The 20,075-nt window shown below is 42.4% G+C and overlaps 1 protein-coding gene across 2 annotated transcripts in view; it reads left to right on the forward strand.

Annotated features, from left to right (window-relative positions):
* SYT9 (synaptotagmin 9) overlaps nucleotides 1–20,075 on the forward strand; it is a 199,503-nt gene that overhangs the window by 134,089 nt on the left and 45,339 nt on the right. The window contains exons 4-6 of one of the 2 annotated variants that reach the window (XM_043580543.1): nucleotides 10,336–10,456; nucleotides 11,887–12,058; nucleotides 14,150–14,274. In XM_043580543.1, coding sequence (XP_043436478.1) covers nucleotides 10,336–10,456; nucleotides 11,887–12,058; nucleotides 14,150–14,156 — 300 coding nt within the window. In that variant the 3' untranslated portion in view covers nucleotides 14,157–14,274. Of the gene's footprint in view, nucleotides 1–10,335; nucleotides 10,457–11,886; nucleotides 12,059–14,144; nucleotides 14,275–20,075 lie in introns of those variants that run through there. The other variant, XM_043580542.1, reaches the window with a different exon arrangement.

Consider the following 20,075-nt stretch of genomic DNA (forward strand, 5'->3'; position numbering starts at 1 on the left):
AGTATCATAAGTCTGTTGATAATGATTCCCTTTGCCTAACTTATGTAACCTTCTGTAATGCCAAAGTTCAGTAATTTTGGTGATGTTAATATCCTACAGGTAGTGTTAAAGAATAATTCATCAGAACTCCTAGTTAAATACATCAGATAAAAAACATGAGATTGCCTGCACTGCCTCCTGAGGCCCCTCATAAAATGATAGTAAAGGAATTACAGAGGCCATAAGCAACAGAAGACTTTCCTTTGACCCTTTAATTATAAATATAGACAATTAGGGATGTCCTAGAACATGAGGAAAACCACTATCATGGTCCAAAATGAACAGATCAACTGATCCTGGGGCGGGGTGGGGGGAGAGGGAGTGGGGAGGGGCGGAAGACATTAAAAGAAAAGAAAGAATTCTAATTAATATGGATCATTGAGGACCAAGCAAGATCAGGGAAGACAAGATATCTAAATACCTTTTGGGAAAATTTCAGAAGGTGTAAGTACAAAATAAAAGTACAAAGAGACCATCTTAAAATCTCCTTGAGAGGGGAAAAAAAATCTACAAAAGAATGGCATCAAATGTTCATCCCAGCTAGAACATGAAGTGCTCGGAGACATTGTGACAATGTAAAATGATTCTAAGATAAAATAATTTTAACCTAAATTCTATGCCCAGCCAACTTTCTTTTAAGAATTAGACCACAATAAAAATTATTTTTACTACCTGTGATCCCTCACTGGAAAAAAAAAAAAAGAAAAAAAGTTCTCAAGGACATACTCAAGTAAAATGAAAAATGTTTCTATAAAGGGGGGATGTGGGTTTTAAGAAACTGCAGTGAGCAAAAAAATGGGAATATTTTAGCTATATCTTAAATGTTTGTTAATTTGGCTGTGAAACATAATGGAATAGCAAAAAATAAAAATAAATAAAAAATAAAAAACACTTTTTAATGTTTATTTATTTTTTAAATGTATTTTAAAAGACAAAGCATTTTTAATTAAATTCTGGAAGGAAGAAGATTTGGATACAAAGTCAACAAGCTTGATTTAATAGACACATGGGAATTTGGCCCCTGCAGATAGAGAATACACATTAAGCACATATGAGCACAACTGAATGAGACAGGATAGGACAGAATAACATAATATTTTAAATGGTTGAAATCATTAAGGCATATCCTCTGAACTCAAGGCCATAAAATTGGAAGACAAAAGTATAGTCCTCTACAAAATGTGTCTTTTCAGAATTGTTAATGCCCATTATTAATTTATATACCATAAAACTAACCAATTTTAAGTGTACAAGTTTTGTCACAATTATACAGCTATGTAACTGCCACCATAATCGTGACATGGAATATTTCTCTCATCCCCAAAGATTTCCCGGTGCTCCTCTATGATCAGTTCCCTCCTCCCACCACCAGTCCCTAGTTTCCACTGATCACTTTGTGTCACTGTAATTTTGCTTTTCCCAGAGTTTCACATAAAGGGAATCATACATGTTGTCTTTTGTTGGAAATCCTTTCACTCAGCTTAATGCTTTTGTGATGTATTCGTGTTGTTTCTTTTATTAGTAGTTTTTTTCCATTTGGTTGCCTACTGGCATTCCATTGTATGGATATACCTCATTTTGTTTGTCCATTCACCATTTGATGCTACATTTGGGTTTCTTTTCAGTTTGGGCTCACAACAGTTGCATAGAAGTCTTTGGATGGAGGTGTGATTTTATTTCACTTAGGGAAATAACTAAATGTGAGATTTCTGGGTCATTTGGCATGTGTATGTGTAACCTAAGAGAGACTGCCAAACTGTTTTTCCCAAATGGTTTTAACATTTTGCATTTCCAGCAGAGCTTGAGAGGCAATTACTCTCCATCATGGGCAATAAGTCATATTGTCAGTCATTCATTTTAGCTTATTCTTGTGGTTGTGTAGTGGTATCTTGCTATGGTTTAACGTTCTTTTGAGGAAGTGCCTGTTCAGATCTTTTGCCGCTGTTTTTGTTAGGTTATTTCTCTAAGTTGTAGGAATTCTTTATATATTCTGGATGTAATTCCTTTATGGGCTGTATATTATACAAATACAATCCTTCAGCCTGTGGCTTAACCTTTGTCTTTCCTAAGAATGTGTTTGAAGAGCAAAAGTTTTTAACATTAATGAAGCAAACGGTATGAGTTTCTTTTATTATGTATTGTGCTTTTTGTGTCCATCTAAGGGATATTTATCTAACCCAAAGTCACAAACATTTTCTCCTATGCTTTCTTTTAGCACTTCCATAGTTTCAGTACTTACATGATCCATTTGCATGAAATCCTTTCCTATCATGTGAAGGAAAGGTCATGGTTCTTTTGTTGTTGTTGTTGTTGTTGTTGTTTCAAATAGATATCCAACTATTCCAGTACTGTTTGTTTAAAAGAGTATCTTTTCGGGGCGCCTGGGTGGCGCAGTCGGTTAAGCATCCGACTTCAGCCAGGTCATGATCTCGCCGTCCGTGAGTTCGAGCCCCGCGTCAGGCTCTGGGCTGATGGCTCGGAGCCTGGAGCCTGTTTCCGATTCTGTGTCTCCCTCTCTCTCTGCCCCTCCCCCGTTCATGCTCTGTCTCTCTCTGTCCCAAAAATAAATAAACATTGAAAAAAAAAAAAAGAGTATCTTTTCTTCATTAAATTATGTGCTCCCTTTCTAGAAAGTGATTTGACCATGTAAATGAGGGTCTAATTCTGGCCTCTTCATCCTGTTCCGTTCATCAGTATGTCTGTCCTTTTGTGAACACCTCGATTACTGATTACTGTGGTTTTATTCTACACCTCATAGGTAGTGTTAAGTACTTCCATTTTGTTTCTTTTTTCCAAAATGATTTTGATTATTCTAGATTCTTTATATTTGCATATAAATTTTAGAATCAGTTTGGCAATATCTACAAAAGGTATGTTGAACTTTTGATTGGAATTACACTGAACTTATAGATTATGGAAGAATCAATATCTTAACCATGTTAATAAGTCTCTTGATGTATGAATGTGAAATATCTATTTATGTCTTCTCTAATTTTTCTCACCATTGTTTTGTAGTTTTCAGTATACAGGTCTTGCACATGATTTGCTAAATTTATCTGTGAGTATAAATGTAAGTGTATTTTTAAATTTAAATTCTTGTTTCATTTCTAGTATATAGAAATAATTTTGCTTTCATATTAGCCTTGTTGGCCTTGCTAAACTTGTTTTAGTAGTTTTTTATAGATTCCTAAGGATTTTCTCCATAAGTAATCATTGCACCGGCAAATAAAACAGTTTTACTTCTTCTTTTTTAAGGTGTGTATCTTTTATTTCTGTTTTCTTTCACTGGCCGGACCCTCTAGTACAATGTGAAACAGAAGTAGTGAGAGCAGATGTCCTAGCCTTGTTTCCTAACCTTAGGAGAGAAAATTTATAGTCTGTCATCAAGTTTAGCATTAACTATAGTTTTTTTATAAGTTATCTTTCCTTTTTTTTTAAGTTTATTTATTTATTTTGAGAGAGATAGAGAAGATAAGCAGGGCAGGAAGAGAGAGAGGGAGAGAGACAGAATCCCAAGCAGATCCCACACTGTGAGCGCAGAGCCCACAAACTGGAGCCATGAGATCATGACCCAAGCCAAAATCAAGAGCCAGACACCCAAACGACTGAGCAACCCAGGCACCCCTACAGGTGTCTTTCTTAATAGAAGGAAGTCCACTTCTATTCCAGTTTTCTGAGAGCATCTATCCTGAATGGTATTGACTTTTTTCAAATGATTGTTTTGTGTCTGTTGATATGGTTTTTCCTTTTTAGTATGTTGATATGTTGATTTACTTTGATTAATATTTTCAAATGTTAAGCCAGGCTTGCATTCCCAGGATAAATCCTACTCGTCCAGGATATATCTCCTATTTAATAGATTGCTGGGTTTAATTTGCTAAAATGTTATTAAAGATAATTGTGTCTGTGTCCATGAGGACAATAGTCTGTAGTTTTCTTATAATATTGTGTCTAGTTTTAGTATCAAGATATTGCTGCCCTCATAAAATGAGCAGGGAAATGTTCTTCTCTTTTCTGGAAAAGCTTATATAGAATTGGTATTATTTTTTTCTTAAATGGGTTTGACTTTACTTTGTGAGAAGGTTTTTAATTGGGACTTCAATTTATTTAGCGATATAAAACAATTCAGGTTATCTATTTTTTTCTTTGGTATGGTGGGTTTTTTTTGTCTTTCAAGCAAGTTGTTCATTTTCTCTAAGTTATCAAATCTATTGGGATAAAAATGATCATAACATTTCTTATTATTTTAATGTCTATAGTATCTGTATTGATATATCCATTTCCATTTTTATATTGATAATTAATATTTTCTAATTTTTGTTGCTGGTCAGTCTTGCTAGGATATTGCTTTCATTGACTTTCTCTAAGTGTTTCCATTTTTTATATTTCATTGTTTTCTATGCTTATGTTATTTTCTTCCTTTTATCTGTGTTGTGTTTTATTTTCTCTTTTGTGTGTGTGTGTGTTCCTCGGTTGAAACTCAGATCAGTGTTTTGAAATTATACCTCTGTTTGAATATAAACATTTAATGCTGTACATTTCCCTATAAGTACTGCTTTGTCTGGGTCCTGCACATTTTGATATGTTGTATTTTCATTTTCATTCAGGTCAAATTAATGTTTAATACACCTTGTGGGGGGGTTTTATTTGACTTGTGGGTTATTCAGAAAAATATTGTTTAATTCCCAAATATTGGGGGATTTTCCAGATATTATTGATTGAATTCTAGTTTAATTTTATTCTTATTTGGAACATATTTGGTATGATTTCAATCTTCTTGAATTTAATGAAAAAAATTTTTTATTGCCCAGAGCATAATTTATCTTGGTGGATGTTTTGTGTATACTTAAAAAGAATATTTTGTTGTTGTTAGATGGAGTATCAATGGGTAAAGTAAATGCCAATTAGGTCAAGTTTGTTGATATTATTGCTCACGTCTTTTATATCCTTACTTCTTTTCTATTTGCCTGTTCAATCAATGACTGATAGGGCAGTGTTGAAGTCTCTAACTCTGCTTGTGGGCTTGCCTAGTTCCCCTCTTAATTCTCTCAGATTTGTTCAATAATTTTGAATTTTTGTTGGTAGATACATACACATTTAAGATTATGTCCCCTTGATGATCTGATCCTTCCTCCCTGGAACTATTCCTTGGTTTGAAATCTTCTTTGATATTAATATAGTCACTAAAATTTTCTTTTGATTAGTGTTTACATTGCCTAATTTTGAAAAATCTTTCAAAACCTATCTTTGTCATGATATTTTAAATGGGTTTCCTGTATACAGCATATATGGTTAGTCTTGGTTTACTATACCTATTAGTTATTTACTCTATTTGAAATATACATCTTTACATTATTTTACCTAATCTTTATTATTTCCTTTCTTCTGCTTACTTTGTTTTTATTTATTCTTTTTAATCTTCATTTATTTATTTTCTTCTGATTTCTTAGAGTGGAAACTGAGGTCATTGTTTTGAGACTTTCCTTCTTGCATAATATAGGCATTTTGGTGCTATAAATTTCCCCCTACATGCTGCTTTAGCTGCGTTTCACACATTTTAATGTGTCATGATTTTATTTCAGTTAAGTTCAGAATACTTTCTCATTCCTCTTTTGATTTCTTATTTGATCCATGGATTATTTATAAGTGTGATATTTAGTTCTAAAATATTTGGAGATTTTCCAGATATCTTTTTGCTGTTGATTTCTAATTCATTTCCATTGCAGCCAGAAAATGTACTTTGAATCTTCTCAAATTTAATTAAGACTCATTTTATGGCCTAGAACAGAATATAGTCTCGCTTGTTTAGTTTTATGGGTGTACTTGAAAAGATATGTATTCTACTGCTGGTTGATAGAGTGTTATTGTAATGCCACTGGTTACACCAAGTCAGTTGTTAGTGTTGTTGTTCAAGTATTCAAACCTCTGACTCTAACTTGTCTGTCCTTGCAATTCTATCAGCTTTTGCTTCATGTGTTTGAGAGTGTGTTATCTGGTGCATACATATTTAGAATTGTTATGTGCTTTTGATGAATTGACCTCTTTATCATATCACTCTTTGTCCTGGTAATATTCATTGCTCTGACATATATCTTGTCTGATATTAATATAGTCCTCCAGATTTTTTATTAGTGTTAGTATGGCATATCTTTTCTTACTCTTTTACTTTTAATTTACTTATATTTTATATTTAAAGTACATTTTTTTGTAGACACCGTAAAACTGAGTCTTGCCATTTTATTGTCTCAATCTTTGCTTTTTATTTGGATGCCTAGATCACTTACATTTAATGTAATTATGGAAATAATAGGATTAAATTTACCATCTTGTTATTCATTTTCTATTTCTGTAAGATTTGTCTCTTCTCATAGTATTCTCTTTCCCTTTTTTTCTGTCTCCTTTTGGATTAATTTAATACTTTTAAAGCATCTATTTTTTCTCCTTTTTTGGCATATTAGCTATAAATCCTTTTAATAGTCATTTCTTATGGGTTTATAGTGTTCATCTTTAAATGTTTAAGAAAGAAGGAGACAGAGCTGTCAGCGTAGAGTCCCATGTAGGGTCTGAACCCATGAACCATGAGATCATGACCTGAGCCAAAATCAAGAGTCGGATGCTCAACTGACTGACCACCCAGACATCCCCATAGTGTTCATCTTTAATATACACAGCCTAACTTAAAGTAATATTATACCATGTGTGCTACATATAGTATAAGAACCTTACAACAATTCTAGTTTCATATCTTCCCAACAAATAATCCCAATAAAATGATAATTGCTCCATTTCAATATCAATTTTTCAATCCCAGAGAAGATTTGAAGTGGCCTTGCCTGGGTTCCATGATTATCCCTAAACAGATATCGACAGGGCCATAAATATTTGGTTAAACCTGAATTCCTGCAGCAGCCCTTCTAGATCTTCACAGAATTGGGAAGGAGCTCACCAAAAGAACCTAAGAAGAAGAATGCAAAGTGCACTAATTAGACAAAACTTAGAGCTATCATAGACCGCTACAGGCAAACATATCACATTACAGATTGGCAGGTAGAGAATTCTCACGCACTTGCTATAAATTCCCAGTATATTTTGCTAACAGTACTGAACGTGGCCACACAAAGCAGGAGCAAGTGAAGCATTTCTTTATATGACATTTTCCTTCCCCTTGTATCCCCCAGGGCACACAGCCACCAGTGACACTCTGTATTCTTGTCAAGCTGAAAAAGAAGCCAAATATTCCACCACCCTTTTATATTTGACTTTCATCAGCACTCTGGAAAAATTTTTACAAACAATATAAGCACTTCTGTGTAAGGCAGTTTCTCAACCTTGAAACTATTGACATTTTGAACTTGATAATTCTTTGCAGTAAAAGGGGCTGCCCTGTGCATTGTAGGATGTTTACCAGCATCCCTGGACTCTACTCACTAGATGTCAGTAACTGCCTCCCCAGTTATGACAATAAAAAATTTCTCCAGATAAGGCCAAATGTCCCCCAGGGGAACATTACTACTGTTGAGAACCATTGGTTTAAAGGGATGTTTGCAAACATAGGGATCTACAGTTTCTTGACCCCAAATCAGCACCAGCTGATAGGGGAAAAGCAGAATTAACATTATGTACCATCGACCCCTGTTCCATATCCCTGCAAGCCCATCTGCACTTAAGGGACCCTGTCTGTTGTTCCCACTGCAAAAACAGCTCCAGCGCCTGGTAAAGAACAATGCCCAACCACCACCATCACAGCCGATGTTAAAAGAATAAGCGAGTAAGTGGATGGATTGATGGATGAATGAAACGAAAACTACAAAGATTATTCAGTGTCATTCTGGGGAAAGGAGTGACATAGATACAGAAGAAAAAGGGATATTTTGTTCTTTCACTAAAAATATCTATATATTAATTTTATCATAATTTTTACTTTCATGATTTAGAAAATGTTAACTGTTTTATTTCTAAACACTTGAAAGTCTAATCAAACATTTTCTCTTTGATAACTATGTTTTTAATTTTCTGGCTTTTTTTTTTAAGTACACATGTGGACTTTAGTTGACCTTTTGAATACTGTATCACCAAGTCCAAAGCTTGATTTCTTTTTCCTTAAACTTATGAGCAAAGAGCCATAATGTGAGTGATTTGTGAATGGGGTTTATGTTGGGAAGAAAATGTACTTAGCACAAAAGTAACCTGAGTCGTCACATTCAGTTATGTTCATTGGGCTTAAGGGCAGGGCTTGGAGTGCAGGCCCCATCACATCTTGAGCCTGACAGAGCTTGGGTGAGCATGGACCTTCCAGAACTGTATGCTGAGAAAATGGGTGAGATGAAGCTTCATCGGCATGATTCTGGTTACTCCTGTTTTGCTTTGTCAAACTGAGATTTTCTGAGCAGGACGAGAGGAGGGGGTGGTGAGCTAGGTGCAGTGAATAACCTCCTGAGGGAGGAACAGGTGTTTGGGCCTTTCTGCTTAAGGCAGACAGAAGCCAAAGGGCAAAGGAATAGGGCAAGGAGTGTGGAAGGAAAAAGATAATTTGTGGGGACAGCTGTTGTTTCTGTTTCTCCTCTGCCACCAGCAGGAAGCTGGATCAGATCCTCCCTCTTCAGGGAAAGCAGACGCCCGTCCTGCAACAGGGAACCAGCAGCATGAAACTGTTCAGCACCTGCCCGGTGTGCCACCACCCCACACTCCTGTAGAATTCTTGTTTCTCCCCCTCACTCTATCTGAGAGGGAAAGGCCCAGCCACATGGGTGTCTTGAGATCCAGGTTCCAGGAACCAGGAGAGCCCGGCTTGCAGAGTGAGGTCATTTATTTACACGATGCAAGTGATGCGCAGAGATGCAGAGCAATCCATCTGCCTTAGCGACCAAACAGATTCCCTTCGCCTCATCCTCCTGCAGAAGCGGTCAAGGCAGAGAGGTTGGGCGAGGTGACCTTCCAGAACTGAATCTTTGCTTCTAAAAATAGAAGCATCTTTGGAGACTCGAGGAAGGGAGGGGAGTCTGTGGATGTTGAGGGCAAAACCCGGACTCCCCAGAGCATTGTCAGTATGAAACCGTATTAATTAGACATAGACACCCAGCTCGATAACCTTAGGTATCAAAGAAATGGAAAGTAAATGAACTGGCTTTTTTTCCCCCTTTATGGTAACTCCTTGGGCTATAAAGGAGAAACACAACCATGTCATCTGACCTATTTGAATGGCTGCACACTGCCTGAGGAGATGTCTTCCCCAGCAAAGGGAAACGGGCTCCTTAGGGACACAGTAAGAGAAGGCAAGAGCTACAGCTAAGTGGGAACCCCCAAGACCAGCAGTAGGGGGTCACACCCATTTCTCCCTGTGTAGAGACTACAGAGGGCTCTGTCTGAGGCTGGGCAGGGCCAGGCGAGTATCTGGGTGTGTCCAGGGCTGTGGAGGGCATGCATGGGGTCACGGGGTGGCACTCACAGCCTTCTGCAGGGTCCTTGTCTAGAGCCACATAGTAGGGGCAAGGTGTTTCAGGATCCAGTGGAGCCGTGTGTTGGTCTACATACATAGTGCTTGACCAGGTTGTGTGCAGTGCTCTGCTGGGTGGAGGGTTGTTGGCTGAGTGTGTATGTGTGCATGTGCATGCACTTGTGTGTGTTTTGGGATGGGGGTATTTGCAGGAGTGTGTGAAAGTATGACAGCAATCCTGAGGGGACTGGGTAGGGGAGTGTGTAGGGCTGTAAGAGAAGGAGGCATACAGATGGTGGCTATTTGGAGGACTTTGCCCTCATGTGGGGCCTGTGGGGAAGACTATGGGGGAAGGGCTATACGAAACAGGGAGAGGCTGTGTGGGGGTCTGTTGAGAGGCTGCAGGAGGCTGCGTGGGGCTGTGTGCGGAGCACGTCTGCGCCGCTGGTGGGGCTTTGCAGTCCTAAGGAGCACCTCTTTGGGTAGCTTTGTCCTGGGGGGGGCCCTGGGGCATTGTGGTGGGAATATGAATGGAACCACATGGGAAATAGCCAAGGCTCTGGGGGCTTCATTCCTGGGGGCTGTGCAGGGCCGCAAGTGGCTAGATAGAGGGTGGTAGAGGCCCTGGACGGCCTCCACAGCTTTGCCATCTGAGGACAGGCTATACTTCCTTAGGGTCTGGGGCTCCCAAAGTCCAGGCATTTGTTCTCCTCCTTGTGGTCGACGTGAAGCAAGACATAGCAGGGATTCACAAGATGAGCCGAGGACCAGTGGTGTCCCTTCCAATGCTGTCCTGCAGCTGGTCCTTGTGCGTGCCAGGCTGAGGACAGTTTCCAATGAGTCCGCTTGTGCTTTCTCAACAGGACAATGTGGATCTTGGAGAGCTGATGTTTTCCCTCTGCTACCTTCCAACTGCTGGCAGGCTGACCATCACCATTATAAAAGCGAGGAATTTAAAGGCAATGGACATAACAGGAGCATCAGGTGGGACATTCTCAAATTCAGACTTCCTCCCATGGTTCTAATGTAGTATTTATGAAGTCTCTAATAGAGTAATAAGGTGCATAAAACCAAACTACCTAGGTTTAATTCCTCTCCTAGACCTCATGGCTGTATGACTTTGGGCAAGTCACTTAACCTGTCTGAGCTTCAGATTCCCCATCTGTAAAATGAGGGTAATAATAGTATCTGGCTCATTGGGTTATCATAAGATTAAATAAGTTAGTGCATATAATGTCATAAAACAGTACCTGGCACATATGAAATGCTACCGAATGGGAATAGTCATAATTCTCTTGTATGTCTTCTTCACCATAGTTGTGAACTGGACCTACAGTTTACACATGCTGACACAGCTTATCTAATTGGGTCTTTCTTCAGATACAAGTAATCACCATCTCAGGCCTATGGAAGATTGAAAACAATCATATATCCTGCTACAAGGCCTGTCAATGAACTATGCAGTTTGGTATTCTAACCATATTCTAAACCATAACAAGAAAGCCCTGATATGCAGGTCCTACTATACACATTCCCAAGCAACTTCTTCAGGGGCTCCCAAAATGTGGTCATAGAACACCCAGTCCACTGGCTGTTGATCACAGAAATCAATGGACATCAGATGCAGTATATTCTGCTTACTTACTGGCCTCCAGTATTTTTCCAAGAGAAAGAAAGATGTGGCCCCTTCTGGCCTTTCAGTGCCTCCTGGACAGTGTATGGGGAGTCAGGGAAACATGTGGTTGTGCAGGCAAGGAGAGAAAGAGAAGTCCCCATGGAGCAGAAGGATAGTGAGATAGAACCAGAGAAGTCCCACCTGAAGCAGAGACCAACCTTGTCACCTGTCACCCTATGCCAAGGTCATGCCATAAGCAAGCTTTGTCCTTTCCCTGCTGTGCTGAACTGCTTCCCCCTTTGCAACCCGACTTCAGGCAGCTCTGGGGCTTGAAGCCCCTGTACTCCCCAAAGCTGTCCCTGTCATCTAGGCATTCTATCTGTCCCTTTCCTAAAGACCTGATGTTTAGGAAGAGACTGTCTGGGGTGGTTCAGAGTCGGGGCCTTCAGCCCGTTTTTCCTGCCTTGGAAATACCTTTGCATCTCTCCCCATTGCAGCCAGGCAAGTCTGGAATTCTAGCTGGAACATTTTCTAATTTGGTAACAGATATTTTCACACTATTTTTAAATTCCACACACTTTGAGGAGACAGTGTCCTGTGCTTTTTCTTGAATGAATGTCTTAATTATCCTAACTGTAGTCACTGCCCAGGCATCTTATTAATTAAAATCCTCAAACTCCAGCCCACAGGCAGGTAAGGGAGTTCTGCATCCCGTAGTCCGTGGAACTCCACAGTGATGGAACTGCCCCCTACATCCACATTTATCCTCTCAGTACCCCCGCTTCTCATGGTTGTACAGATCCCTACGTGAAAGTGTCACTGATGTGTGATGGCAGACGACTGAAGAAGAGGAAAACATCCACCAAGAGGAACACTCTGAATCCCGTTTACAACGAAGCCATAGTCTTTGACGTCCCTCCCGAGAACATTGACCAAATCCACTTGTCCATAGCCGTCATGGACTATGACCGGTGAGATACCTGGAGCTTTTTCTCAGGGCGGAAAATGTCTCTTGTGCCCAGGACAGGGAGGGAAGAGGGGGAGTGCAGCCACACGTTCTTAGCTGGTGTCCCAGGCTGCAGGAAATGAGTCAAATGGACACCCCGGGAAAGCTGACTGACAAGGAGTCGCCATTTTCCAAACCATGCTTTAGAGTTATATTACCCAAGTGCCTCTTTGCTCTCCACCTTTTTATTTCTTTCTCCTTCCCCATCCTCCCCTCCTCCCCACCTCATCCCCTTTCCATTCCTGCATACTCCCCAGAATCTCAGCTTGGAAAAACCTGGTTCTGCAGGTCTTAATCTTCTCCTGCGCAATCCTGCCTGGCCTTCGTGGGAAGATTCCACTCAAAATAGCAGAGTGATTACTTTAGCCACACCATCAACATTTCTAAATACATAACTCTGTTATTTTTTCCCTTCTCCAAGTGTGTTTAATAAAGATCATTTCCATCCACTTAAGTCTGAAAGCAAACAGAAATGTTCTCTTGAAAATGCTAGAATCAGTATGGATGACAGGGTACATTAAAATGTATAAGATGCTCGACTTTCTAATTAATACAGCACAGAAGAGATATTTATAGCCTGCATTGTAGCCAATTGTGTATTTAAAGGACAGATTTGAAAAACAGTCATTTTAATATGCAAAGGAAGTACCAACAGGGAATTAGACATGTTAAACCAGTCATTGGACTGAAATGCAGTCTCTTTTTAATTGGAAACCTCCCACGTGGTCTGGGCACAAGTATAAAAAAAAAAAAATCATTCTGACTTCTAATATAATCTTACAAATATTATTTGTAGCTGAAAATTTTCCCACATACCCCTGAAATGTCACTAAGGCAGCATCAGTGCCCTGAACACCCTTTCTAGCAGATGCCTAGGTGAAACAGAACTGTCTTCCAGCTCAGGGAACACATGGGTTGGCTCAGCTGCCCATGGGTGTGACAGCCCACATGGAGCAATCAACCTTATCTTGTCTTCTCTGGACGAAACACAACACCAGTAGTGTCAGGTCACAGGAGGGGACATTGCCCACCAACCGTGGAAATCTAGGCCAGCTTTTTTCAAGCGATTGCCAAGATGCCCGCATCAACAAATCTGATTATGAGCTCTGCTTCAATTCAATTCTCAGTAAACTCATGAATCTGCCTGGAAAAATCCATGGCAGAATTCATGGGGCTTCTGCACACAACTGATTTTAATGAGCACAGACTCAAATGTCCTTCACACTCCCCCACCCGTGTCTTGCCATTACTCCCTACATACAAATAGGAGAAAAATTGCTCATCTTTGCAGGAAGGAAAACAACAGAAAGTCCATGAGCTCGGATCCTAAAGAGTTAAAGGATGGGTCATATCATTCTAGTTACACAGGCGACTTCTAACCAGAAACTGCTAAGGGGAAAGATTGCCCCAAGGCAGGCACCTACCCAGGGAAAGTTTCAGAAATATTAGCCCTAAAGTTAAAGGAGCTAAGTATCTTTCTACAGTAGGGAAATCAAGTTGGGTCAAAGAAGCAAAGGTGGGCTTGGAAGGAAGGAGGGGAGAGTGTGATAACACACATTCCCTGAAGAGAGGGGTTGCAAGGAGACTCAGGAAGTATCCCCACCCTGCCCCCTTTGTAAGCTCCAGACTATGGCTGCCCTACCCAATACTTCTCTTTTACACATACTTGGTTGCCTCTTATAGGAATTTGAGCAGCCATTAATACAAGGAACTCCTTTCAGATGGCCTCCTTTTCATTACATAGGTTTGAAGACCTGGAGGTCAGCCTCATTCTAGAACCAGAGTTGTCATCCCTAGCATGCATCAGGAACAAGCTAAGCCATGCCAGTGTTACAAAAGCTCAGGTGTGTGACAGCTAACCTCTGCTCTTCCTCTCTGTGCCACCAAGTACCATCTTGGATCCCAAGTTCTATTGGCTTTTAAGCTTGTCCTGTAGTTTTAAATTAAGGAATGAAAAGAACCACCCTTTGCCTAATTCCTCTCGGTTTGAGTAGTTGTTGCTCTTACATACCAAAATTTTAAGAAAAAGTTATTGTGGGCCGTTTTCACAGTGTAGGTCATAATGAGATCATCGGCGTGTGTCAAGTAGGCAACGAAGCCGAGAGGCTGGGCAGAGACCACTGGAGTGAGATGTTGTCGTATCCTCGGAAGCCCATTGCACACTGGCATTCCCTGGTGGAGGTAAGACCCCACTCCCACATGCTCCACTTTGTGGAAGAATAAATGCTTTACTGTTGAAATGCAGAAGACACCAAGAGTGTGAGTGTACCAGGGTCTACAGTCACTGATGGGTTTCTCTGGTTGCCTTTTCTGAGGCCGTTGGAAATTGCATTCAGTTTGAGGTTGAGTCTGTGCTCCCCATCTGTCTAGTGGGTTTTGGACATTGATCACTCATACCTCACTTTGATTGTCTTCAAGAATGACTAAGATTCTCTGATTTTATGTCATGGCTTTGGGTTGACATTTGGAAGGTGTCTACAGGATCCAGATGAGTGTGGAATTTCAGGTCACCATATAGTGACTTATGTGTAGCATCAGAAAGAACCCGAGACTAGGAGAGAGGAGGCCTGGATTCCAGGACCGGCTGTAGCATTAACCTGTGATTCTGGACAAGCTGTTTAATATCAGATTTAACTACATGTGATAAAAATGCACAAAACAACAAATGAAATAGAAATTTATGTCTCTCTTACATAAAAAAAGGTCCAAAAGAAGGTAGCCTAGTGGCTCTGTGATTACAATAGAGAACTAGACTTCTGTCTTTCTGCTTCACTGTCCCAGTGTGAGGTTTTTTTTGAGGTCACCTCATTGAACAACATGGCTGCTAAGCTCCAACATATCTTTTCAGGTCATCCAAAGGTAGAAAGAGGCAAGATCCAAGAGCACACACATTCTCTTTCAAAGGATTTTCTTTGATGTCTCATGTGACACATCTACTTATATTTAACTTAGTCACAGAGTTTAGTCGCATGGACACATGTGGGAAATGTATTCTTTTACTGGGTGTAAATAGTCCCAACTAAAAACCGGGGTTTGTGTGCAGGGAAGAAGAGATGAGTGAATACTTGCATCCGGTGGGCCATCATTCTGCTTCACACCTTCATTCATTCATTTACCACCCCCCCCATCATTTACTTCTCATTCACGCTTCCCCCATCCATCTTTGCTCACTGACACCCTCTCTTATTTATGTGCTAACTCATTCTTTCAAAAACAAATTGCATTTACTAGGTATCACCTGTGAGAGTCAAATGCCGTATTAGGTAAAGAGAATAGATGTGAATAAGAAACCATCCTGTGAAGAGCTTGTAGACCACAAAAGAGACAGAAGAAGGCATGCAAACTAACCACTAAAATGCACAGTCATGAGCTTTAACATCCATATCAGGTGCTACAGGAGCACAAAGGTGGCAGGTGAGACTGTCCAGGAAAGCATTTTCCCTCCTGCTCTTGGTTAAGTGATGGGAAGTAAGCCCCTGGAAAACGGGACTCCAGGGAGCATGGGTTCCAGGCAGAGAACTTTCCTCTTATTCTTCCAGTACAGGCAGCTCTACTCCCAGCAAAGCCATCCTGAGAGGCCAAGACAAAACCTCAGTGGTGTGGGTTCCGTTTCCATCAAGATTCAGGAGAGTCGGGTCGAGGCAGACCTGGGGAGGCAGAAGGCCCTGGGGAGGAAGGGACAGTCTTCCTTTGTTGGAGATCGTGCCTGAGGGAGAAGACCGGCATAGAACCTATGGACTGATTCTAAGCTTCAGGGCCTGGGGTGTATTCAAGCAGCACCTAAGGCCCCCTAATTTATAGGTCCCCAAGGATATCTCTGCCCCTGGGCCAGTGAAGTTAAGACTCGTTCTTTTCTGGACTCAAAATTAATCCCTGAGGGAGACCCACGGCCCCCTGAATCACCTGAGAAGTAGCTGCAAGTCAGATGCTAACCCAACTGCCCCTCACTTCTTTAGCTCCTGGGGGGAGCCCTCAAAGGAGTCCATGTGAGGGCTCATTATACTGCCTGAGTCTGTCAGTACCAGTGACCATCAGAGCAGTGGTAATAGACTTTTTGTACCCTTCAGTCACAGCTGACTGTAATTCTTGTTTGTAATCAGGAGTGTCACAGAATGTCACAGAGCTCTCTGCCTCTCAGGTCCCAGGATGGGAAAGGAGTAAAGTTTAGGGATGTGGTGTGGGGCTGAGACAGGAGCCCCTGTTTGGTGCACAGCAGCTCCTTCTCAGTGTCCTTGCCGGGGAGTGAGGACAGGTGGTGTATTGTGCACGGGACCCTGAGTGGCGGTGAATGCATGGTACCCAACGGGGAGCGTGGAAAGTGGGCCTTGGAGACTTCTTTTCACTCCTGAGGAAAAAGCACTGTCTGACTTTGCTCGCTTGGGAGATGGTCCCTAAACCCTGGGCACTTGACTTTTTTGCAAATAAGGGTATGATAGCCATGTAAGTGAGAAATCAGTGTTTTTAGGGTTAAACCACCGAAACTTGGGAGTCGTGTGTTGCAGCAGCTAGAATGACTTCAGCTGGTACAACAGTGGTCTCTTAACTGCTGCCCCAGAATGACGTGCCTGCACACCTTTGTGAGGGGCAAGTGAAGAGGGGGCCATCTCTGCCCTGTTGCTTCCTGTCTCTTTGAAGTATGCGCCCAGGACCCCACATCCATCCCAAGAGTGGAAGCGGTACTTTCCCTTTTAAAAATAATCGTGCAGCCAACAGAATCGGGGCACTGGTACCAGATGAGATGAAAAGCAGGATTGGAGAGGTCATTGTGCTTTGCTGACAGCTGTAAGGAAGGAGGGAACTGGACTCAGAGCCGTTGGTCAGAGGCACTCACTGTGGAGTTGGATGGACCTAGAGTCAGATCCCAGTGCTGCCACTCACAAGTTGTTCCTCCCTTTCTGAATCTCAGTGTTCTCCTCTGCAAAGTGGCCCCTAACAGCGCCTGTCTCCCAAGGGTGGTTGTGAGGATCAGACAGTGAAGCCACAGCGGCTGTAGATGCTCAGGGAGGTTCTCTGTTACGGTCAGTACTATGTATGCCCCGCATGGTAAGGGGCTGCCGTGTGTCCTCATGAAACCATCATGTTTGCCATGGAGGATAAAAGGAAGGCTGGAAATCCCACCCCCTGCACCCTCAGACGGGGGGAAGGGGCTAGACGTAGATGCATGCCCTTAAGTTCTGATTCTTCTCCTCTCCTCTTACACTGTCTGAGAACCTTTAGATTTTCTGCGTAAAAGCAAAAACAGCAATTAAGTCCCAGTTCTGTGTGTGTTTGTGTATGTGTGCGTGTGTGTGTGTGTGTGTGTACATAAGCATGTGTGTATACGTGAATGAGAGAAAGGCAGAGAGAGATTATGGGGTAGTTAGGATTTAGTATAAAGGGAGTCTGGCCTGGCAGAAGCTCTTCACCGCTGGGGACTGAGGGACCAGGTTAAGACTGAACCCTGAACCCTGCAGAGATCTGGCAGCCGGCTCGGGCGGGGCTGCATCCAACACACCCTGACCTTGCCAGGGCAGGTGGCAGATGGAGTCTTCAAAGGCAATGAGTCCAGAAATCCATTTCTCTCTCAGGGTTTCTGGATGGCTTCACTGCACACTCAAAGGTCAGCCAATACAGCTCCCTTCACTCTCCATGATGTTAAAGGCTTGGGAAGCTGTGCAGACTCCCCTAGAGCCAGCTGCCTGGGACTCGGGGACAGGAATATCCCTTCCAGGGGGCCTCAGGAGGTAGTAGAACTCTTGGAGCTTCCACTACAGCCCCCCCCCCCTTTGATATCCTGGAGAAGATGGTGTTGGCCTGGTCACAGCCCAGCACCCTTCCCACCCTTCTGGAGTGGAGCTGGCCTACATCATGAACCCCGGCGAGAATAATAAAAATAGTCCCAGGTTTTCATCACTTTCCCCCCGTAGTGCTGCATAACCTCTGCATTAACAAGCAGTGAACTGGTGTAATGGGAAGACCGGACACAGACACCATTTGGTTAAATAAAACCTCTAAAAGAGAGAGAAGAGAGAATATCCAATCAGAATGTATAATGAAAATCAGCAACATTATCCTGACGGGTGGCGATACAAGATTCTAAACCCCAGAGTCCTATTCACGTTGTGCTTAGGTGTGGATAAGTCTCCTCTCTCTAAGCTCAGCCTTTCCTATGTGTGTGTATATACTAGGGGGTTCTGCACCCACTTGGTCTGGTGGTCTGCAGGGCCACCTCACTGAGCCCAGTGCCCCCTACAACTCAAGAGTTGTGCAGTTCCGGGCATAACTGAGGGACAAGTGTGGCCCAGTATGACCAGAGTACTCACCTACCACCCTCTGGAACCTCTTGAAGGTGTAAGCTTACAGCTGTAGAATAACAGCAAGCATCAGTTATCCAGACGCCACTGGGAGTTACACGACCAGGCTGTTGAAACCAGTTCTAGATAGTGGCCATCAAGTGCCCCGCAGAACCTGCCTGAAGTCTTCGAGGTACACACATTCCTGGGAGAAGGCATCCGATTGCTCCGGTTGGGTTAGGTGTCTTCCCCTGCCCCAGGGGTCATTGCAGTGTGAGCCAGTGCTCCTTCCAGCTTCCTGAGAAGGGCCCAGGCAGGACGGAGACGTTGACGCAGGCGAAACGCAGTGCTACCCAGATTTTGACGTGAGGGACTCAGAGGCTTTAGCACTTTGGGCAAATTGTTATTTACAAGAGACTGAAGAAACAAAAGTGATTCTCCACAACGGGGAGGGGTTGGCTAGAAAGAACCAAGCAGGTGATGAGGTTCCCATCAGAGGACTTGGCATCTATTACAGGACGTGGGCCCAGGTGAGGACTAGACTAGCAGAGAAGGAAACTGAGACTGGGTAGGGGAAAGTGTGGAGTGAAGGACAGGACAGGGAGAGCCCTGGAAAGTGCTGCCACACAGAAGCAGGATGTACCTGAGGTGCCTACAGCACCCCCATTGCTGGTCTTTGGAAACACCGTGAATTCAGTTCTGATAAGTAAGGGATGAACTGAGGCTGGCGATCACATGCTTTGCCCTGTGAAGGGGTAGCCCAAGAACTGGGTCATTGAACTGAGCATAAGCCTAATGTGTGTGTCAGCAGATAGTGATGGAGGAAATGAGGAGTCTGTACCTGGAGGGCCACATGCTATCACAGTATCTTCTGCATGTGGTGACACCCCCCCCCCCACTCCGAATATGATCCAACAGAAGATCTCAGTGCCTCAGACAACAAAATGCTTGGCCTGGATGGGAACCGAGAGAACCAGAAGCACTTGAAGTACATTAAAATAGTGTAAGAAAATGTAAATTTCTTTATTATCTAAAATGAATACCATCCTGGTAAAGAACAGGAAGGGGAAAAAAAAAAACTTGATCTTGCTAATTAATGATTTCTGGTCTTTTCTAGGTTATCTTGGTTTCTCTGGCGTAAATATTTAGTCATATATAATGCTTAAATTCTCTACCAGAGCTATTTCCCTTCTTTCTAGAAGTCTCCTCTCCTTCCTCCTTCCTAAGCTGCCATCCAAGTGTAGGGAAGCCTAAAGGCCTTGTGACAGGAGTGGACTGCATGCTTTCACCTGACAGGGGACATTTTCCTTCTTGTCTCTGGCCATTAGATGCCACACTGTCTCTGCCTGTGCTGAGGATCCCTGCTGATGTAACTTGCTACCTGTCCTCACAGAACAAGCCCAAGCCAGGCCTGATTACTCTGTGGGAGCTCAGCCCCTTCGAGGCTGGCCAAACCTGAATGTGGCTGTTGCCAGCCCTGAGGATCTCTGAGGTCTGACAGCATCTTTCACTTGATACCTGGCCTAGGAGGTTTTTGCACCCCTTGGTACGGGGTCACTTCCCCACTTGCTGGAACCCCTGGAACCCTGTCAGCCAATAGTACCCTCCTTTCCACACCCTCCAAACATCAGAGACACATAGGAGCTTCAGGGGACTTGATGACAGTATAGACACCCTCTGCATGTCCATTGAGTTACATGGCCTTTTTTT

The sequence above is a fragment of the Prionailurus bengalensis genome, chromosome D1, assembly GCF_016509475.1.
Source record: "Prionailurus bengalensis isolate Pbe53 chromosome D1, Fcat_Pben_1.1_paternal_pri, whole genome shotgun sequence".
Classification (NCBI taxonomy): Eukaryota; Metazoa; Chordata; class Mammalia; order Carnivora; family Felidae; genus Prionailurus; species Prionailurus bengalensis.